This window comes from Oreochromis aureus, linkage group 4 (genome assembly GCF_013358895.1).
Source record: "Oreochromis aureus strain Israel breed Guangdong linkage group 4, ZZ_aureus, whole genome shotgun sequence".
Taxonomy (NCBI): domain Eukaryota; kingdom Metazoa; phylum Chordata; class Actinopteri; order Cichliformes; family Cichlidae; genus Oreochromis; species Oreochromis aureus.
The window spans coordinates 32430459-32454155 of record NC_052945.1 but is presented as its reverse complement, the minus strand read 5'-3'; the positions used below and the strand labels follow the sequence as shown (position 1 = coordinate 32454155).

General features: G+C 38.3%; 1 protein-coding gene across 1 annotated transcript; it reads left to right on the top strand.

Annotated features, from left to right (window-relative positions):
* Nucleotides 1–4847: 4847 nt before the first annotated feature.
* On the top strand, nt 4848–20578 carry LOC120439857 (deleted in malignant brain tumors 1 protein-like). Its single transcript, XM_039611138.1, has 8 exons — nt 4848–4945; nt 6705–6743; nt 14773–14808; nt 14902–15216; nt 15299–15601; nt 18744–19028; nt 19184–19477; nt 20302–20578. The coding sequence occupies exons 1-8, from the start codon at nt 4915–4917 to the stop codon at nt 20448–20450; spliced, it is 1452 nt and encodes a 483-aa protein (XP_039467072.1). The 5' UTR covers nt 4848–4914; the 3' UTR covers nt 20451–20578.
* The last annotated feature ends 3119 nt before the right edge of the window (nt 20579–23697 follow it).

The window sequence follows — 23697 nt, the reverse complement described above, 5'->3', positions numbered from 1 at the left end:
CACACAACTTCAGTTTTTTTATTTCTATATGATAATTCTGCATTATTAAGTGATACAAACAAGTAACCTGAAGTCCTGTAATCATTATGAAGCTATAATTTGAGATACAATAAAAGATACAGTAAAAGAAAAAAGGTTTTTATACAAAGTATCGGTATCGGATCAGTATCGCCGATACCACTCTGAATTTTACTTGGTATTGGATCGGAAAGGAAATCAGCGTGTTCTGCGATGTCGCTGCAGGTTTGGTGGTGGTGATGTGTACGGCTGGCAGCGGGAGAGCTGCAGCCGTTGAATGTACTGTTACAGCAACCGTGTGATTATTGTAAGAATAAATGATGCTGCGAAGCATGAAAATGCCATCGGGTCTGCCGTGGTGGTGGTAAGGACAAAGTGGAGTTTGTGATCTTGACTTTGCTTAAAACCTCATTAAAGTAAAAAGAGTGGTATGTTAAAATACAGATATATAAAATACTGTAAGACCTCCGTTGAAATGGAAATATAACTATAACTTGGCATTCTTTTATTGTTTCAATGATTTTCCCAAAGCCCAAGATTTCCATCACTTCTGGTGGTGAGGTCATTTGGGGTAAGGATGTTTGCATTAGTTGTAATGTCTTTTAACCTATATTATCTTTACACTTTCTTCCCTTTAAACTAGTGACACTGCAGCAGCCCAGCATCTGCCTGACATCTCCTAACACCGGGCTGGTCTGGGGTCCTGAAGGTGCAGAGGTCATCAGAGGTGACAGCTTTGTCTTCACCTGCTCCATTTCCTCCCACTTTCCTGGAGGGGTTTTCTCTCTCATCTTCTCAGGCTGCAACATCACCGAGACCAAGCCAGCTGTCAATAACTCAGCCTCCTTTAGTTTTCCTGAAGCTGATTATGAACACCGGGGCAACTACAGCTGTGTGTATGAAGTTACACTTTCCTCAAGGAAATTTATGTCAACTTCCACAGCAATAATGAGTATCACCCTTAAATGTAAGAAAGCTCTGCTTTTTATTTTATTTGCTTATTTTATGTGCTAATAAAAACTATACTACATAAGCTCTAGTCTAAGACATATGTGAGCGTTCTAAAGGTAAAACTGCAAATATTCAAAAGCAGAACCTTCACAGTCTTGGGAAGAATCGTTTTTATAATAACGTAAATGTTTTCTTCTCTTTTAGTACCTGTCTTGTTGCTCGTCTCCTCAGTCTCTGCACCTCTGTTCATGCTCCTGCTGGTCTTCCTTGTGACCTTCCTGGTTTGCAGGAGAAGGAAAAGAGCCAGGCAGCCTGAAGCCCTAGTCCAAATTCAAAGTATGTGCTCACAGAGCACATGTGCACATTTAAAAGCAAACTGGGAAAGTGTTTTAAATTCACAATGCATGATATTCTGTTCGTTGTGTTACAGTGGCTCCCAGGATCAATGACGAGGAGGAGGAGCACTATGTCAACCTTGAGCAGCAGTACACAAAGAAGAGGGCAGATCAAGCACAAAGTGTAGAAAAAGAAGTGTGTGACGAGGATCATGAGTGGGATGAAAAAGATAGTCACAATGAGTCGAAAGAAAGTGATGATAAAGAAGGAAATAAAGACGATAATGTTTATGAATTGGATAAGGACAACATTTATGTTACTTTAGAAGGCAGCAAAGAGGAAGAGGAGTGTCATGCAGGCGACGCTGGTATGAGAGAAGTTTCTGTAGAGCAAAAAACAAAAGATTGTGATGATACTTACATGAATATAGCCCAGGCTTTACCAGATGATAGTGTGGATATTTATGGTGAACAGGAAGCTATCTATCAAAACTTTTAATTTACTTTTTCAAAGAATTCCAGTAGCTACCATAGAGAAAGTAAAACTGACCTATCCATTTGAAGTTACCAAAGATTTGAGCTTTGAATCTGAGGTATTCAATGTCTCACTCTAACATTTTGCGCGGTGTGTCAGTGACGCACCGGTGTTTTTGTTTCGTTCTTAGGAAAACTCAGATTTTTATAGGTAATTCCGGTTTGTCATATGTGCCCTTATCCAGTGCTTTTATACCTGGATCAGACATCTGTTCCATATTTATATGAAGCCTGAATTCATAAAACTGAATTTCCTGTGTAATACCACGTTATGAAATCTTAAAACTTAGAAGCAGGCAATTCACAGAGGTCAGTGTTATTTATTTTAACTGGCATAAACAGGATGTGACAAGTGATAATAATTTATTAAGGCTTTATTAAGGCTGTTGTGTTTTTAACATGTTTTAATGCTTTGTATCTTGTTCTATTTAATCTGAACAAGCCCCCAAAAACAGTCATTGATCACTGTCGGCCTCTCTCAGTTTTTATTACCACTGTTTATTTTAAAGCTCAGTTTTTATAACCTTACGATGTAACTACAGCCCAGCCCATGGAGCAGTAAATTAATGACTAACCTGGTATTGTGGATGGATTATCTCAGTTGTTCTCCTGACTGAAGTTTGGTCCATTTACAGCATCCTGCCATGCGATTGCATTTGTCCCTAACCATCAGGAGCCCTCACGTTAACTTTTATCAAGTGGAAAAAGGTTAGCATTCATCCTCCAGCTTCACTGTTTATATTTTGCTAACATAGCTGTGTCGCTAGCCCAACTTCAGTAACCCTACAAACGTCACTGCTGTTTACTTTCCTGTCTTCATTTATGTTGGCAGTGATAGCAAAGCTGTACATTTTAATTTTTCAGAAATCCATCTATTAGAACATGGTATATTATTTAATCTTTAAATAATCTTCTAGAGGGAGCGAGAACCACAGAACTATAACAAACTACGCAACTTAATTTTGCTCTTACACTTACAGTAAATATGCTATTAGTAACTATTTAAAGGGAAGTATTATCCTAATTTCCAACTTCATACTTTTTATTTGTGGACTTCAGAGTGGCTGTCCTGTTCTTACTTTTGTTGTTGTTGTTGTTTTGTTTGTTTGTTTAGTTTTTTTTCTTTTTTCTGGAGTTTTTGGAGCCCTGTTTATTATGTTTATTCATTTTTATTATAAGTGTTTTCTGTTTGGTTTCACTGCTCCTCTGCGTGAGCTTTTGATTATTGTTCACTTGCTTTATTAATTCCTGTCTGATATCTTTATCATTCCAGTAATTTTGAGCAGTAGATCTTAGTGGTCTTCAGTTCTAGTCTTTGGCTCTAAGGAGTTTTTGTTGCTTACTAAATTTTCTGCTGTTTTAGTCATGAATTGTTATTCTTTTTCTTTTTTTTTAGCTTCACTTCTTATTTTGAGTTTGTTTTTGTTGGAGCGTTTGGTATCTGGTCTTGTGTTTTTGTGTGTATGTCTCTGTATAGATAGTCCAATCATCCCTTTTGTCAGGTAGTCTTTTGCACCACCTTTTCCTTTGTAATTTTTCCATGTTTCTAGTTACTGTGCATCAATATTTTTGGCTTGTTTTGTGCTTTTAGATATGTACCCCATCCTTCAGGAAATCAAATAAAAATGTCAGTAAAGGCAATTGAAATAAAGCTGAAAGCCTGCACATCCATTGCATGTTGACTGTTTAATTAAAGCTCCACTGTGGTGGTGTAAAAACACAAAATTACAAAAAGTCATGAGCCATTGTCCAAAAAGTTACTGACACACATTTATTACTGATGAAGGTCCTTTGACTCTCTTCTATTACACATTACACAGTATTATTCTATTTAGCATAATTTATTAGAAATATTTAGTGTCCAGCTCTAATGTGAAATTGTGTATTTTCTTGACACCATTCTTTGCAAGAGTTCACCATTAGAAATAGATACAAGCTTGACTGTAAAAGTGACACCATCAGCAATGTCATGACTGGAACAGTAGGCCTATAATAAACCTTTATATGGTTAGTGCTGCACACAGGGTGGTAACAGATTGCAGTAAAACACCAAAGATGTGTTTTCATTTCTAAGAAAGGAGAAGTTATCAGTAATGTATATATGCTCATAAACACCTTTTCCCCCTCACAGCTTTAAGTTTTAATTAAAACCAGTTATTTCAACACTTTTTTTACTGACTCATGCTTCCTGTTGTGCACCAACACTACCAACCACAGTGCTGATGATAGTTTTGTATTATGTTGAAGGGAAGGGAATGTGCTGGATAATGTGGTGTTCAAGGATTTAGGGCATGATGTGATTTTTCATGTAATAAAAAAGATCTGTACTTCACAAAATTTTACAACTTTTTTCTTCTTTTTAAAATGTATTTTGACAACAAAAACAGCTCAGAGGAGCCGCTTGTCCTTTTTCTATCAGCTTGGCTTGAAATGAGACTTTTTGCCTTGAGGCGACTTTTGTTGTGATTTGGCACTATATAAATAAAATTGAATTGAATTGAATTGATATGTATAGGCTGATAGATGTCAACATACTTGAACATATATGTATGGCACAAATAAGTAAAATCCAAGAGGACTGCAAGGCCCGCTTAAAGCCTATCAAAGTGGGCATTGGAATGTGAGCTACAAGCGAGCTTTGTGTTTGCTTTGCAGTGCCTTTCACTTCATCGTGGTCATACGCCCACATTTACACCACTGATAGATTCACTTCATAGTTACATGTAGCAGTATGTCTTTTCTTTATTTAAATGTAAATTCAGCTTTCACATATGTTGTTGTCTAGGACCCCACCTACAACAAGGAGGGAGCCTATAGGGGCCATTAGAAATGAAATATTTTGAGTGGAATATATATGTACCGATGTCAACTTCTTTTTTTCTTGTGTCATGTGAGTTTTTCTAGGTATAACTTTAAAAAAATGCCAGAAAGAGGCTGGGCTGTGAAATATTATCACACTATTTCCCCAAGTTATGACTGTAAATGCATTAGAACTTCGTGTATCACTGGCAGAGACTAAACAAACACCAGAGTTGTTGACTCTTTTGAAAAAGCTCGAACACCTTCATTCACCAGAATGTGGGCTCATCTCCCTTGGCTTGTTTTAGGTGAGTAAAATGTGTATTTTGTATGTGTTTTGTGTGTGAAAGAGATGACATGCATTTTTTGTTAGTGTGCTCCCGACATTTTCATTCCGGTAAGTTCTAAAGAAATTTATATTGCTCTTTATAGGCTTTTAGTTTTATTTTCAATGCGCTGAGGTCATAGAAAATTAGAACAAACATCCTAATGTGTGATGCAGCAGAACTATGTTCTGTTTATGGAGTAGCTTATTGGTGACAACTCCTCCAGAGTAGCAAGTTGAATTTGCCTTTTTTGCGGACGGCTCCTTTTGCCTTTCACTGCAGACGGTGTGTTTATGTTTTCATCTCGAGCAATTTTTGGGGCAGCTGCCGAGGAGAAGTCAATGTTATGTGCAACCTCTGGCTGTATCTTGGTCATATGGTCAATGTACTCACAACGTGGAGGCTTAAAAACAGCCAAATCTTGTACCCAACCGTTTGTGAATTAGATGTGGGATTTATAATTCCGAAAATGATTTGCCGTGTATGCGCTGACTCCATAAACAAGGTACGAGAAGGTATCAGGGTAGGACAATGGCGGTAGTTCTTCAGGGTTTCTACTCCACTGCCGTATTTCATACGGGTCCACATTACCAACGCATGCTATATTTTCCAAGTACCGTCTCTTGGCGTCCGGGCGCAATCGGCCTCGATACAGTCCTTTGACTTTTGAGCTGATTTTAAGCACGGTTCTGGCAGTCATCCTTCCAACACAGTGTGTTTGTTTTGATTCGTGGCCTTCTCAAATGGTGCCGTGCTCCCACAGTGCATTGCAGTGTTACATCAACTCCAAAGCCCTATAGAGCGCTTTGAGTACTTCATGAGAGTAGAAAAGCGCTTCATAAGAATCAGTCCATTTACCCCTGTGACACATTGGTGACCTGCCCAAGGTGTACCTCGCCTCTCACCCTGAGTTGCAGTGTTTATCCTGGACTAATATATATACATATATATACGAACGAGACCAACATGGGGAAATCAAATTGTGCCCAAGACATGTCAGCATTTCAGAGAGAATGAAATTAAAGTCCTATGAACCGGTGAATCCAAGGCACTGTAAAACACTCTGATGGGAATCAAACTCAAATTTGGGGGTGTTTTCCCTCTCTGGAGTTGGACAGCTGGATTCAGTTTGATTTACTCTAAGGACAAGTAGAGCTATATTGTTTAGAGGCTTTTATGTTTTGTGGAGAACATTCACAATGCAGCAAGATAATGAGTACAAACACACCTGAAGGCTCAGGCTTTCATAAAAACTTAGAGAATAAGAAGACCAAGGTGTGCTGCCTGTCATGCATTTCCTACCGTCACCTGACCTAAGCGCTACAAAATATTTATTGGATACTTGAAGAAAAAGAGAAAGACCAAAACATCAGGGGTTCTCCAGAGCACTTCTCTCAGCTAGAATACACTACTTAGGATGAGAGCTAAATTAACTGTAATATCCGAATTTGAGCACAACATAAATATAACAAATTGCCTTACCTCCCTTCAGGCCAAAAGTTTGGCTCCTGTGAATGAGCCAGCTTTATTTTAGCTTAACAAGTTAACTTTCTCCCGGGTTCCCCCTAAAACAAACCTGAAAGTATGTGCTGAACACTGCCAAACAGACCCAGGATCAGTAATGATATTAAAATTCCCATGTTTGGATGGGACTTTAAAAGTAAGTGAAAACCAGACCATATTATTGCTACTCTATAAAATCGTAGATATCCATCCATTTTCTTCCACTTGTCTTTATCAGGGTCGCTGATGAGGATAAAGATATCCCAGCTATCACAGGGTGAGAGCCGCACACACTGGACCTTCAGTGCTAACCACTGCGCCACTGTGCCCTGAAATCATAGCTATTGTATTCTTATTTTAATGTTCATACTACTAAACAACTGAGTGCGATGAAATGCATTTCTTACTTTTAAAAGTTTATTTCTCGGCTACTTACCGTATTTATGCACTATATCGTTTTCTTAAAAAATCAACAGTGCACCTTATAATCCAGTGCGCCTTGTGTATGAATTCTGGTTGTGCTTACTGACATCGAACTGATTTTATGTGGTACACGGCACTCAAAAATCTTCAAAAAATGTTTTAGTACGACTTTGGTAAGCTACGAAGCCGCAATGCTTGACGGATTGTCGGAGCCTCGCGGAGTAATCTGGGTCCAAAACTTCCCCCGCTTCAAATCAAACAAACACTGCGGCATCACTGAGAGTTAAAAACCGTCTAAATTCTTTAATCTTTAATAAAATCTTTACCAGTGTTGCTGCCTTACCAGATGTAACAATTAAGTTTAACTTCCACTGTAAAATGTAATTCTAGATGTTTGTTATTTCAACATATTATTCTTTATCAGTTTGACGATAGATGACTGAAGTTGTTGTTATAACATAGAATTACAAGTTAAAAACGTCCCAATTACACCAAAAAAAGCTAACTTGAAAACTCGTGTCCAGCTAAATCAGCAACTTATGTGAACTTGACAATGTGGGTAAGTTGAGCACAGCAGGATTCAAAACTGCCTCACGTGACTGCTACCGAGGTGCATCATGGGGAATTGGCGGTTAACGACATGCTCACTTTACTTGGACGTTTTCTAATCGTCTTCTTTGGAATATGCTTTCAAGGTGAGTAACATTGGTTATAACTATAAGGAAAGAGAGCTACAAAAGTTGGAACATGTTTTGAATTTATGGCATGACGTGTGTTTTCTCTTTTACCGAAATGTTTGCTTTAGCTAATGTAACTTTAGCCGACAAGGTCCAGCTTGTATGTCATGACCAAACTTGACCTAATAAACTGACATATGGCCTTTTTATGGGTTTAATGTGGCACTGACCAAATCACAAGTATTGTGCCGCTAGCTTTAAGGTTGTGCACTCAACCACTGTTGCGATATTAGCAAGCTAACTCAGCTAATTAATAAAGCTTATTTCATATTGTCTCTGTACTTGTAAATTTCTTTCAAGTTCACAGGCTGTTGTATTTTGGTGGAAGTTCATTTTGGCAATATTTCCAATAACTGACTGGGTTCAAAAAGAACTTTTTGCAGGACTCGGATGCTTGTTGTCATCTGTTTACCCCTATGTAATCACTTAAGTTGTTATTAACTGCTGCATGCTAAGCTGCAAGAGTGCACTGCGGACTGAGACAAAATATGGTCTACAAACCAGCATTATATTAGTTTTTATCAGATAGTCCTCCAGTGTGCTTATTTTTGCTTTAATTCTATTGTGCAGTTATTTGTTACCCTGAAATGCTTTATGCTTAACAACAGCTCACTATTTTGACTTATTTTTGAACTCTTGTGATCAGTATGACTAGATTGTGTGAGTTTCCATACTAAAAGAGCTGTAGTGATAAAATAATTGGCATCAGAGACACTGATTTTTGGCATGGTATACTGCAGAAGTTTTTTTTTTTTTGCATAATTTACCTTTTAATTAAACTGCATTCTCTGTATTGTAACAAAACTAATATTGTTTATATGTCAGAAAATTAGCAAACATGAATAAATGGCGAAAACAATATAATTATAACATATATTTTTATTTTACTTATTTTAGGTCTGTGAAGCCAAACTTGATGCTGGGGATTTATTTTTGTCAGTGGAGTCAAATGGTAAGTTACAATTTGTGCATTTTGTCATACTGGAAACACCACAGATCATATTGTAACTTAATAGCTCTGTAGAACAAATGATATAAAGATTGTAGTGTCAGGGTACTTCTTAAGAAGTAATATGGCACTATTGATGATCACATGCAGGTGGCATAAACTAAATATTCAGACGTGTTACCAACAAGTGATTCATTAACAAAAGCAATGGAGCAGACTGTTTAGGTTCTTGTGGTTGTAATAACATCCATAACTGCAAGTTTGTCATTAATGTATTTTCACAGGTCTAGATGATCACATCTGACTTTGTCATTTAAATGAGGTGGACTTGCAAACTTTGCACTTTTGGGGTAAATTGCTGTCCACTACATATACACAGAATGTGCACAGTATTTCAGATCTAAAAAGGAGTATGTAATGGACTTGCTGGCTTTAATGTAAAAAGCCTGTTGTGTAACTTTAATGAGGCAGTTGGACTAAAACAGTATTGCTCATCAAGGTAAACATCTGAGGAATAAGGAAATTGTTACTTGTCCTTTTACTCAGTGTTCTTTTTAATCGCACGTTTACTAAAGTTTTACATCACATAAGTCATTTTCACAATCATTCTACTTTAAAAGATTTCAAGACAGAGCTTATTGTTCTCTGAACTTCCTTGTTTGCTGAACGGCAGGTAAAGTGCATCTTTTGTTTGTTTGCTTTTGTGTGTTTGTGTTTTCTCTAATGGGCCTCAGATGACTGTTTGCTTAAATTTGGGTCTCAAAGAATCTTTTTTTAATTCTGCCTGTACTCTCCACCCCTCTTCTTCTATTGCTCAGGTTGAAGCAGAATTTGCCCGTCTTACATCTGTTGACCTGAAAGGGTTCCTTTTTGCTGTGCTTGACCATTATGGAGAGGTTCGTGGAGCTGTACAAAATCAAGAGCGGCATAGGAGGGCTAACTAGGCTCATAAGATGCTTCGGAGATGATGTAAGTGTTCAACTGCGAAATCTAATCCTTTGTTTAAGTTTTAGGTTATCCAGTTCAACTGATGAACTCATTGAAAGAAAGCTGATAAGTAAAGTCTGTCATCATATTTCACAACTGGACATTTAGTGTGGTAACTTTTACAGAATCTATGTATATTGGTGGTAGGTTGGATATCATATTCTACTTGAATGTCCTGATAAGCCTGATTCAAAATCTCCAATGATAATCATATATTGATGGAATTATGTATCAAAAAGCTGTGAATTTGGAGCTGTCTACATGCTTCATAAACACTGTTTAAAAAGTGTTTTTGTTTTCTTTTTGACTTCTTTGACCAGAGCCCTACACAAAGGAAGAGGACAGAGGACCTCATTTTCTAAAGGAAGATCCTCACACACTTTCAAGACTGTGAAGGTTAGCATTGTTTCTTTTAGTAAATTTAATAATGACAGCACCACAGTGGATTTTAAATGAAACATGTGGCATCTATGAAACAATAGATGCCACATGATAACATGTGTACTTTTTCCTCACCAAATGTATTATTACAAGATCTTTGACACTGGATTTGGTCTGGGTTTCAGAGAAACTAACTGGCAAGCTAGCATTGATATTATTAGTGTCTTGTGTTTATTCATGTCATCACCAGGGTCTTTGACATTTCGCTGCTGTACTGTTCACTTCAGCTTTACGTTTGATTTCTCACATTGTATATTGTAATGGCAGAGATATTAGGATATTTAAGGGGCTGCAGTGGCTGCTACAGCTGTGGGGGCAATACTTTGGTGAAATGTCCTGGACCCTGGAAAAGAGACTGTGTAGACTGGGTAAGCAATTAAAGGTTACTGGCCGAGAGTCATTGGGCAGCTGGGTAAAGGTGGATGTTGATATTCAGTGCCAATTATGCAACCTGTTCAGCCATGTCTATATGCTCTTTTTCATGCTGTTAATATAGGGGAAAATAAACTTTAATCAATAAACTGATTAAAGAAGCATTGTCTATGGAGCCACAATCTGATCCTGTAGTGTAGCTCCAGTTTGCACATTTCATGTATTCTCAGCCAGATTTGGTTTAGAGCACAGCCAATATTTAGCATAAGTAGATTTAAATTCACACACTGGTGATGGCAAGCTACATTGTATCCACAGCCGCCCTGGGGCGCACTGACAGAGGCGAGGCTGCCGGACACTGGCACCACCGGGCCCTCTGGCCACCACCAGTAGGCAACAGGTGAAGTGTCTTGCCCAAGGACACAACGACTGAAACTGTCGGAGCCGGGGCTCGAACCGGCAACCTTCCAATTATAAGACGAACTGTCAACTCTTGAGTCACGATTCAGTCATCCACCCATGCGTGTGAATGACTGAATGTGTAAAGCACTTTGGAGTCCTTAGAGGACTAGTAAAGCGCTATACAAATACAGGCCATTTACCATTTAAATTGAAAATTTTGTTTGAATTCTGCAATTGAAGACATGCTCAGTTATTTATGAACATAGTCTTTGTTTAAAGCAAGAAATGGATTTGTAACATGGGGGTGCATATCTCATTCTGAAAAAACTAACAACTAATAAGTGTTACCCAAAGCCAATCACCATCATCCAAAGCATCAGTATGGCTCTGCTTTGGAAAGACATGAATTCTTAAGCACAAGGGATATTGTGTAATTGTAATTGTGTAATTTTTTTTTTGTCTTTGAACCCTTTTATAGCCGACAGGTATTGAAGACACGTTTTCTAAGAGGATGAAAGTTGGCATTGCGATGGTGAAAGAAGAAGACATCATCGATGTGTTGGTCGTCCTTGAGGCGGCAGTAATCCTGTCTAATCTGAGGGATGTCTCAAGTGCCATTTCCATGCTGATGGGCCTTCTTTTTGCCCTCAACATAGACTATCCAAAGGAACTTAAGGACATCTTTGAAGTCATTCAGAACATCCTAATGAACATTGGTGGAAGGCAGTGCATCTCACTAGTGCATGGTCTAAGAAACAGACTCTTGCAGAAAGCCATGCAGAACTGTAATTGTATGTTCCTTAGTGTTAAGGACAGTTTTTATTTTACTGTTTGTTTTTTTTATTCTTGCAAGTTCTCATTCTCACTTTTGTATGTCACTAAATGACTACACTTTACATTCCAGATTAGACAATTACTCATTTGTTCATGGTTTAAGAAACTTATGTGAACAACAATATAATGCTGGACTTTGCAGATGCTTATCTCATGCAAGTCAGTAGTTTTTCCTTTGTTTTGCAATTGAGCAGACTCAAACTGATGTTTCTGAAATATCCATATTATCAAATGTTTCAGAAGCATGCACTCATTTTCAGAGATATTGGTTCTGTGGAATTTGTTGCAATTGTAAACAAAGACAAATACAAGAGTTTGATGTCTTACTTGTTATAAACTGATCTTTACTGTCACTTATCAAAGGTTTTGTACTATTTTAATATTTCAAGTTTTATGCTAACAGGTGTGACTGAGCACAATGAAATTTAAAAATTTTGCAAATGTAAAGAATAACTTTTCTAAAATAGCAAGTGTCCCGTTGATACATTACATTAATGCAGACTTTATGTTGTTACTTCACAAGAATCACTACTGCTCCTAGAGTATTGGTCAGAATTTAATCTTCACCCAAACTGGGCTCAAGACCAAGTTCAAATTTATTGTTTCACAGGGAGCAGCCTTTGAGTTTTGATGGATTGTGAGCCTGATGAGCTACGTCACTGATTTTTCTGTTTCTCAGATGACTAAGATGGCACAATAAATGGTGAATGTTGGGTGCTCATGAGTAATTGTCTTGTCATGTTCTTAAAACAAACTTTCTGTATGAAATGATCAGATAGACTTTAATGGAATCTGTGGGGTTTTTTTTTTTTTCTGTAAACAACAGAAAATTAATTTAAAGGAATGTAGGTATTTAAACCTGAGATCTAAGATAAACCTAACAGGTAGTTTTGCTGAAATGGATGTTAGAAAGCTAAAAAAAACAAAACAAAACTTAAGATGTTTAATACACATTTTCTTTACATCCAATCAACTCTGATAATTAAAATGAAACTGATTTACAAGTTCACTCAGCTACCTTAAGGAGCTCAGTTAATTAATAAACTTAAATCAACTTGGCTAACAGATTATGTTAGTTAAGCTAAAATAGATTCCTAAGTTAAAAGAACTACTAAAGTATTTGAATTAACTAAAAAACCCAAGTCAACTGAACTAGGACAAGAGTTTAAACAATAGATTATTTTAATTTAGCTGAAAGGGTTTTCCCAAGTAAAAATGACAATTAAAGGAGTTGAACTGACTAACAAATCTCAGTCAACTAAACTAAGATGAAAGTTTAGACAACATGTGATTTTTCATTAAGATAACAATTGGTTGTGTTATAAGAACAAACTCTATTTCTTGACTTAACTTAAAATTTTAAGGCAGCCCTTTACCTCATATTTTTAAGTTGAAACAACAAGTTATATTTTACAGTGCAGGCATCCATGAAAACAGAATTTGTTGTTGTTGTTGTTTTTTGTTTCTTTTTTTGCCTGTCCCGTTCGGTACTTTAGCAATCAGAATTGTTGTCTGAAGGCCAGAAAGATGCCCAGTGGATTTATTTTTTCAAGTGGAGAAAACATGGCAATGCCATATTGTTCCACTTGATTGATCTATATATTTTTGTTTATTTATTTATTTATTTTATTTTAAGTTATTTCAAATTGGACAGACAATTAGACATAAAGGGAGAAAGAAAAGCAGAGGGGAAGGGGGGCAGTAAGAGAAGACACTGAGAAAATCTGTTGGATCACCTGTTAAAGAAGAAAAAAGAAAACAAACAACAGGAGAACAACACATTACAGAGATGAAAGCAACAACCTAGATATGTGTAACAGTAAATACTAAATGTTATTGAGCAGTGTGCAAGACCAACAGCGCATGATATGCTCTAAGGTAGCAGCCAAGGAAGATATAGTTTGTGTGTGTGTGCACCCGTGTGTACACCTGTGTGCGTGAGCGCGCTTATGTTCAAAAGGTTTGTCCATGTAACGATCTGTTAGAGGGTGTTGGGAGCCATAGCCCTGCCCCCCAGAGCATGAAGCAGACATGAAGGAGACCCAGGCCCAGATATCCAGAGGCCCCCCCAGAAGTGCCAAACTGGTCCTTTTAGGAATCACATCCATCTCACCCTACCGCTAGCACACTCTTGCCTATGTCCTCCTTCAATCTGTCCACAAATTTCCTCTTTGGTCTTTCTCTTTTCCTCCTGCCTGGCAGCTCCAGTTTCAAAATCCTTTATCCAGTATATCCACCACCCCTCTTCTGCATTTCTGCACCTTTTCTGCTCTTCTGTTCAAACCATCTCAGCCTTGCCTCTCAAACTTTGTCCTTCCGACTGCTCAACCTGAGCTGTCCCTATGATTTACTCATTTCCAATCCTGTCTGTTTTGAGCACTTGTAACGAAAATCATAAAATCTTCAGCTCTGCCACCTCTAGATCAGCCTCTTGGTTTTTTTTGTCAGTGCCACGTTTCCAAATCATACATCACAGCATGCCTCGCTAGGTTGTAAACTTTCTGTTCACTTTAGCTGCTGTCCTATCACAAATCACACCTGACAGATGTCTACACCCACTCTGCCCTGCCTATATTGCCACTTCACTTCTCTTTTGTCTGCCATCACTACCTCTACTATGAAATAACCCAGTACTTAAAATTACTTACACTGTAATTATTTCATTGTTTCCTGCATAATACCTTAAAGTTTGGCAAGAATAAGTGACTTCATAAAATTGCTCGCACCCCAGAAAGTACAGGATACTTACAGTGTATTTATGCCACTGTTTCCTGCAAAAACCTGACTTGTTACCCTAAATTGCACATAACTACAGGGTACTTATGCCGTTTTTGCAGGTCGTATTATAAAGTGTTGCCAAAAATTATCCTCTGCCACCAGCACACTGTGATTCTTGAAAGGTGTGTGCCTCGAAATATCCTTCAAATCCCAGGAAAAAAAAAGAATGCATTTGTGGGTTGTATTTGAAGAAACATTCGAATTGGGATGGCCTATGTCACATCTCCTATGTAGCCTTCAAAGGATGCAGCCCCTGAATTGGGACATAACTAATGTATTTATGTTTATAGCTGTTTGTTTCTACACATTAATCTGTACGAGGTCAACTTGTGCTTCAACACTTTCTGCTTTTTTAATGACACAGAACTTTCTTTCTCTTGTAGTTTCTGTTTTCTTGACATCATCTTTACCTGCTGCAGGTTTGTCCATTTTCCTGCTGTGATTCATAGAATATGTATTTTTGTTCTTTGTGTTCTTTGTGTAATTTAAAATGTTTTGTGTATATCTGATAGATGGTCAGATCAGACTAACTGGATCTGGGTCAACTCAGTGTTCTGGAAGAGTTGAAATCTATTACAGTGGCTCCTGGGGAACAGTCTGTGATGACAGCTGGGAATTAGCTGATGCTAAGGTGGTCTGCAGACAGTTAAACTGTGGAACTGCACTGGAGGCCCCTCAGTCTGCTCGTTTTGGTCAAGGAACCGGAAATATCTGGCTTGATGATTTAGCATGTTCAGGAAGTGAAAGGTCTCTAACCCAGTGTCAGCACAGTGGATTTGGGTCACATAACTGTGGACACGGTGAGGATGCTGGTGTCGTCTGTTCAGGTGAGAATACCTCTTTCCATACTTATCTATGGCCTCTGTAAATTCGTAAAACAACATGTGCGATGTCTCACAATTCTCACAGGTGTCAAATTAGTTGCATCTAATCAGTGCTCTGGAAGAGTTGAAATTCATTACAACAACACCTGGGGAACAGTCTGTGATGATAACTGGGACATGAATGATGCTAAAGTGGTTTGTACTGAATTAGACTGTGGAACTGCACTGGAGGCCCCTCAGTCTGCTCGTTTTGGTCAAGGAACTGGACGAATCTGGCTTGATGAGGTTTCATGTTCAGGAAGTGAAAGGTCTCTAATCCAGTGTCAGCACAGAGGATTTGGGTCACATAACTGTGTACACGGTGAGGATGCTGGTGTCGTCTGTTCAGGTAAGCTGAAATATCATATCTCTACTACACATGCAGCTGGTGATGATAAGTATTGAATGTGTCACCATTTTTCTAAGTAAATATATTTCTAAAGGTGTTATTGACATGAAATTCTCAGCAGATGTCGGTTACAAACCATTGAATCCATACACGCAATGAAATGACACAGGGAAAAATATTGTACACATGAAGAAAGGGAGGTGCAAAAAGGTATGGAAAGCCATGACACCAGCTGAAATCTGAATTCTATCAGTAATCACAAAAAATCCTGACACTTGTATTGCAAATTAATATCAGCTGGTTCAGTCCTAACTAATACCACAAGACTTCATTGCTGAAGATAAAGCATGTTGATGCATGTTTAAAGTTTGCTGAACAACATTTAGACAAACTGTGAAATACTGGGAGATTATAGTCTAATCAGATGAGATCAAAATTGAACTTTTTGGATGCCATAATACACACAAGGTTTGGGGGTAAAACAGCACTTCCTGTCACCCCAACAACACCATACCAACAGTAGTGATGGTGAGATGAAGCCTCGTGATGAGCTGAAGCTTTCCATCCAACTGGTCGACTCATGGTTCGAAGCATTGTGATGATTCATTTGCTCTACTGCGCCATCAAGTGGACGATTTAAGTGAAATAGGCTCTGTGATTATAATGATGTGATGTGTAAACCTCTAAACTGAATAAATAGATTGTTTTCGTGGTTATTTATCCCAAATATTGTCTCAGTATGTCTGATACAAAAGAGAAAGTGGAAACTATTAGGACAGAGTTTTGGTATGATTGTGTAACTGTTAGGCCTGCGTATTGTCACTGATTTCTAGAATCGATTCGATCCAGGATTCGATCAGGGAAATTGTGCCTCAGTCAGAAATATTATAATTCAGATCATGGATCAGTACATTTCTATATTTTTATATCTATAAAAGAAAACTGACACTTGCGAGACTTTATCGAAGGTGTGAGCATCACAGCAGATGCCTTTGTGTCAAAGCAGCTAAGGATAAAACAGAAATACGATTTATAAAAATATTCTGCAGCAGATCAAAAACGAAAGAAAACCATTCATCAACATATGAACATTACCTGATGCTGCTGAATGAAGCAAAGCAAAGTTACAGAGGTTTAGAGACACGGCTAAGCGTTTTGCAATTTTGCATAATTTTAAAAAGTTTAAATTTGTTTGGTAGCCTATTGAACAGCAGAAATTAGGTTTTCTTTTCGTAGTAGTAAGTAAAGGAAAAACAGCGGCTGACAGCGCTGTAAACAACGGTAGACTTGTGCGTAACAAGCAAGGGAATAATGCAGAAAACAGATTTTTAGACGGGAAACTGTTCTTCAAGTACAGAGAGAGAGAGAGAGAGCTGTGCATGAAGTGTGATTTTTATCGTGGTGGAAGCAAAACAGCAAAAGTCAGAGGAATTCATGACGATGTTTATGTGAAGCGTAGTTTGGATCTTCTTTTGCTGCTGGTTCGGTCAATATTGTTTGGAGAAAATAAAACCTGCAGCGTCAGAATCAGCGCAAAAGACGTAAAAAGCGAGCGCGGACCCGCCGACACATGAGAATCAGTGAGCTGTCCTTTCAGCCCCGACCGTGTCCGTGTCGTCGGGTGAGAAAGGCGACATCTCACTGATTCTGATCCGCGGGTCCGCGCTTTGTGTTTGTCTTTGTGCAGAATCCGTGTACCTGCTGTCATTTACTGCTTTAGCTGTTTGGTGGTTGTTGAAATTTTGTGAGGTTTAACCTGAGATTCTGGCATTTCGGGCAAAATAAATTTATATTAAAAATCGATTCAGGATTTTAATTAAACAATATCACGTTTTCCAAGCGAGAATCGATTTTAATCGATAATCAAAACCCGCCCCTATAACTGTGTAATCATGCTTATGTACATCTGGATAATGACACAAACTGTGTGGCGCTTCACTTTTAATAAACTAAAAGACATAAATCAGGTTATAGGATCTGTAGTGTTGTTTATTTATATTATGGTACTTATCATTTGTGATATTTATTACTGTGTGCATACTTTATTAGAAGAGAAAACAAATCTCTTCCTTGCTGGCTCAAGTAACTATGTAGCACGTAAACAATCCAATTCCATAACACAATGTGATGGGGAATCAGCTGTGTTTGCTGCCCATTTTATTTCGAATCTGGCGCGAACCAGTGAACCAGTTCCCGAATCAGTCACGTGGTACGGACTGCCCGCGAAGCCTCGAAAGTCACTGCATACGTAATCAAAGCAAGCCTCGATACGCACTTCACAGACACGCCCCCGAGATTACCCGAAGCGCGATTCGAAGCTTCGACACACAGGACACATCACTAACCAACAGTGAAGTTAGGAGGTGGGAACATCATGGTGTGGGGTTGTTTTTCCAACATACAGCACTGGCATGCTTCATATATTTGAAGGAAGGATGAATGGAAAAGTTTAAAGACACATTCTTGAAGAAAAAATCTGCTGCCATCTATCAGGGTGATGAAAATTAAACGAGGGTGGAGGCTTTCAGGTTTTTTCAAGACAACTATCCCAGACACTCAGCCAAGGAAACTCTCATTTGGTTTCATTAAATAAAATAAGGCTGCTAATCACTTGACCTGAATCCAACTAAAAATCCATGGAAAGAACTAAAGCTCAGAGTTCAAAGAAGGGTTCAGCAGAACCTTCAGGATTTGAAGACTGTTTGTGTGGAAGAATGGGACAAAATCACACCTGAGCAATGCATGTGACTAGTTTCTCCATACAGGAGGCACCTTGAAGCGGTCATCACCAGCAAAGACATTTACAGGGACATAAGAAACTTTTTATTTTATTATATTTTCTAACAACTGTAGTTACAAACTGTCTTTTAGACCACGTTACTTCTACAGTTCAGACCCAGAAAAAACTCTATATCTTTAAATCTTTCAGGTGTTTGGTTCTTTAATGGGCTAAGAAAATGCTCTAAATATAAGATTTGCCTACAAACAAATACCATTCTTTTCAATAAAATTTTGTTGTTCGAGAAAATAACAGGGAGGATTTTTTTCTTTCGCTCAAATATACATTCACATTGCACTTCTTAAAATGGCTCAAAACAAAGGTAACATTCTTATCACTGGAATTATTTCATTTTTTTAACAGATCAAAAACCAAGCATCTCCATTAATCCTGCTGGTGCGGTTACCTGGGGTCAGAATGTCGCTATCACATGTTCGGTCACAGGTGATCAGTTAAGTGGAACATTTATCTTCACAAAGACCTCAGGCTCATTCAGCAGGAGAATAACATCTAGCAGCAACTCTGCTACCCTCAGTATCTCTAATGTAAACTTTGACAATGAGGGATCATACCAGTGTCAGTTTCAGAGGCTTTCAAATCAACACTTCAGCACACCTTTAAGTAATACTGTGACTGTCACTGTAAGAGGTAAGTGACAGATAAATTGCTAACAAATATGTTCCAAACCCTATTAATTTGAATTATCTTAATAGTTGATCAAATTAATCACAAAAATGTAAACGATATAGTTGTGTCTTAGTCTTAAAGGCATTATTTACTTCATTTGTTTGTCATTTTTTCAGTAATCTTCCCAAAGCCCAGCATCTCAAAGGATACTGCTGGTGCGATTACCTGGGGTCAGAATCTTGGAATCACTTGTTCAATCTCAACTCAGCATTTAGGTGGAACATTCACTCTGCAGCAGAGCTCAGGCTCATTCAGGAAAAGCCAAACATCGAGTACAAACTCTGTTACCTTCAACATCCCTCAAGTGACTTTCAGTAATGAGGGATCGTACCAGTGTCAGTATCAAACAAGGATTTCAAGTCGAGATTTCAGTTCACCACAGAGTGACTCAGTCAGAGTTTCTGTTACCGGTAAGAGACAAACATATTTCCTTTTTTAAATTTTTTTGTGAATTTAAATACAAGTTGAGTTGAAAGGAAGCTAAAATCTAAATGTTGGAATTGATATTTTTTATATTGTCATTTGTGCTTAGGAACATATAATCATGATCATCTGTGTGCTGATAAAAATCATATCCTTATTAGGTCTGATAAGATTCTGTGTGCACTTGTGTACCATGAGATGAGCGGAAGCAGCCTTGACAGTATAATTTCCATTATAGCTGTAGAGACCAGACTGTCTTGTTCGTTATCTTAAAGTACAAGACTTCACACCTTTAAATGTTCGTTTGAGACATGACCTATTGCAAGTTCCTGTTCTTATCATTTAGCGAGACACTTATTTCTGCTTTTCTGCATACCTCATACCCAGTACAGTTTAAGTTGATTGAAAGGTCGTATGTCTATGTATGGTATAGCTGGAAACACACACACACACATGCATCTACACACCCACACACACAGAATACGGACACTGATGTTGTTTGGATATGCCTACTTAAGAATGTCACATGTATTTGTAATTGCATATTCATGAATGATTGCTTGCTGACAATAAAAAGGGCTGTAGCGAAGGAACCAGTTGAAGTTGGTTGAGTTCAGATGAAGGAATCTTTTCCTCAACTTTGACTGATTTCCCCTGCGAGCCACAAAGACAAAGAGCTCTGTCTTGCCTTGTTTTGTCATGCAGTTAGTGGTCTCGCGTTCCAGCGGGGTTTGTGCCTAGATAAACCCAACACTAAAGTCATACCTTTCCTCAAAGGAAACATTCACTATGTTGTTTATTTATTTTTCAGTGGTCCTCCCAAAGCCCAGCATCTCTAAGAGTCCAACTGGAGAGTTGACCTGGGGTCAAGACGTTAGCATTAGTGATGGTGAGATGAAGCCTCGTGATGAGCTGAAGCTTTCCATCCAACTGGTCGACTCATGGTTCGAAGCATTGTGATGATTCATTTGCTCTACTGCGCCATCAAGTGGACGATTTAAGTGAAATAGGCTCTGTGATTATAATGATGTGATGTGTAAACCTCTAAACTGAATAAATAGATTGTTTTCGTGGTTATTTATCCCAAATATTGTCTCAGTATGTCTGATACAAAAGAGAAAGTGGAAACTATTAGGACAGAGTTTTGGTATGATTGTGTAACTGTTAGGCCTGCGTGTTGTCACTGATTTCTAGAATCGATTCGATCCAGGATTCGATCAGGGAAATTGTGCCTCAGTCAGAAATATTATAATTCAGATCATGGATCAGTACATTTCTATATTTTTATATCTATAAAAGAAAACTGACACTTGCGAGACTTTATCGAGCATCACAGCAGATGCCTTTGTGTCAAAGCAGCTAAGGATAAAACAGAAATACGATTTATAAAAATATTCTGCAGCAGATCAAAACGAAAGAAAACCATTCATCAACATATGAACATTACCTGATGCTGCTGAATGAAGCAAAGCAAAGTTACAGAGGTTTAGAGAGACACGGCTAAGCGTTTTGCAATTTTGCATAATTTTAAAAGTTTAAATTTGTTTGGTAGCCTATTGAACAGCAGAAATTAGGTTTTCTTTTCGGTAGTAAGTAAAGGAAAAACAGCGGCTGACAGCGCTGTAAACAACGGTAGACTTGTGCGTAACAAGCAAGGGAATAATGCAGAAAACAGATTTTTAGACGGGAAACTGTTCTTCAAGTACAGAGAGAGAGAGAGAGAGCTGTGCATGAAGTGTGATTTTTATCGTGGTGGAAGCAAAACAGCAAAAGTCAGAGGGAATTCATGACGATGTTTATGTGAAGCGTAGTTTGGATCTTCTTTTGCTGCTGGTTCGGTCAATATTGTTTGGAGAGAAATAAAACCTGCAGCGTCAGAATCAGCGCAAAAAGACGTAAAAGCGAGCGCGGACCCGCCGACACATGAGAATCAGTGAGCTGTCCTTTCAGCCCCGACCGTGTCCGTGTCGTCGGGTGAGAAAGGCGACATCTCACTGATTCTGATCCGTCAGCGGTTCCGCGCTTTGTGTTTGCGTCTTTGTGCAGAATCCGTGTACCTGCTGTCACTTACTGTTTTAGCTGTTTGGTGGTTGTTGAAATTTTTGTGAGGTTTAACCTGAGATTCTGGCATTTCGGGCAAAATAAAGTTATATTAAAAATCGATTCAGGATTTTAATTAAACAATATCACGTTTTCCAAGCGAGAATCGATTTTAATCGATAATCAAAACCCGCCCCTATAACTGTGTAATCATGCTTATGTACATCTGGATAATGACACAAACTGTGTGGCGCTTCACTTTTAATAAACTAAAAGACATAAATCAGGTTATAGGATCTGTAGTGTTGTTTATTTATATTATGGTACTTATCATTTGTGATATTTATTACTGTGTGCATACTTTATTAGAAGAGAAACAAATCTCTTCCTTGCTGGCTCAAGTAACTATGTAGCACGTAAACAATCCAATTCCGCAACACAATGTGATGGGGGAATCAGCTGTGTTTTGCTGCCCATTTTATTTCGAATCTGGCGCGAACCAGTGAACCAGTTCCCGAATCAGTCACGTGGTACGGACTGCCCGCGAAGCCTCGAAAGTCACTGCATACGTAATCAAAGCAAGCCTCGATACGCACTTCACAGACACGCCCCCGAGATTACCCGAAGCGCGATTCGAAGCTTCGACACACAGGACACATCACTAGTTAGCATCACTTGTTCAATCTCAACTCAGCATTTAGGTGGAACATTCACTCTGCAGCAGACCTCAGGCTCATTCAGAAAAAGCCAAACATCGAGTACAAACTCTGCTACTTTCAACATCCCTCAAATGACATTCAGTAATGAGGGATCGTACCAGTGTCAGTATCAGACAAGAGTTTCAGGCCGAGAATTCAGCTCCCCTCAAAGTGACTCAGTCAGACTCTCTGTTACTGGTAAGGAGGAACTGTAGTTTGCCTTTTTCTTTTAATCATCTCAGATAGATTAATTAAAACAACAATAATTTGAAATAATTAGATAAACCTCAGAAAGGCAAATATATGATTTTATGTTTTTATGTTTTGTGTTTCAGTAATCCTCCCAAAGCCCAGCATCTCTAAGAGTCCAACTGGAGAGTTGACCTGGGGTCAAGACGTTAGCATCACTTGTTCAATCTCAACTCAGCATTTAGGTGGAACATTCACTCTGCAGCAGACCTCAGGCTCATTCAGAAAAAGCCAAACATCAGGTAGAAACTCTGCTACTTTCAATATCCCTCAAGTGAACTTCAGTAATGAGGGATTGTACCAGTGTCAGTATCAGACAAGAGTTTCAGGCCGAGAATTCAGCTCCCCTCAAAGTGACTCAGTCAGACTCTCTGTTACAGGTAAGGAGGAACTGTTTTCTGCTGCTTTTTTTCTTATTTATCTCAAATACATCCATTAAAATAAAGAAAAAAACTTGAAATACAGTGCATAACTTCAAAAGGCAAGTATATGCTGTTTCATGTTTCTGTATTTCTTTCTTGTGTCAAATACAATCATTAAAAAGCTAAAGTTAAAAGAGCTAAACCTCAGAAATGCAAGTATATGAATTTATTTTCCCTCTGTTAGCAGTTTAGTGCCCACATCTTTCAAGACATCCTGTTTTTTGTGTGATGGTGGATACCAATAACAGCTCAAAGTGATTTAATTTTGGTGAAGATCATGTCAAGGTTATCAAAAGTATAAATCAGTAAAAATATTATATGACCAAAAACATTTTTATGGATCAACTTCAAAATTTGGGGACATGAGTAACTAAGTTTACTAAGCATTCAACCTCGACCTTCAATGATTGTGCCCAAGGTCAATGTTGGGACATCTGAGTCAATTCTGCTCCAAGCATGTGGGTGAAGAATATAAAATACACCATTTTAGTATGTAGTTTTCAAGGTCACAGGTCAAAGGTCAAACATCAGCATGTTGTTATAAAAGCAGATTGACATTACTATTTTGTAATGAAACCATCATAAAACATCAAACTTTTAATTTTGCCCTTTGTGGATGGGCATAGGGAGGGTGGGTCTTTTCTAATGTGCTATGTTTCTGTCATCCTCCCAAACTCCAGCATAAGTCCTGTTGGTGTGGGTCAGAATGTTAGCATCACTTGTTCAGTCACCAGTTAGGTGGAACATTCAATCTGCAGCAGATGTCAGGCAAACTCTGCTACCTGCACTCGAGTGAAG

What these genes read in the sequence shown, in the direction of transcription:
- LOC120439857 (XM_039611138.1), top strand. Translation starts at nt 4,915, where the DNA reads ATGTGGGCTCATCTCCCTTGGCTTGTTTTAG. An exon ending in TCTCCCTTGGCTTGTTTTAG is followed by an intron (nt 4,946 to 6,704) that starts GTGAGTAAAATG and finishes TGTCTTTATCAG; the next exon opens with GGTCGCTGATGAGGATAAAG. An exon ending in ATCATCTTTACCTGCTGCAG is followed by an intron (nt 14,809 to 14,901) that starts GTTTGTCCATTT and finishes TATATCTGATAG; the next exon opens with ATGGTCAGATCAGACTAACT.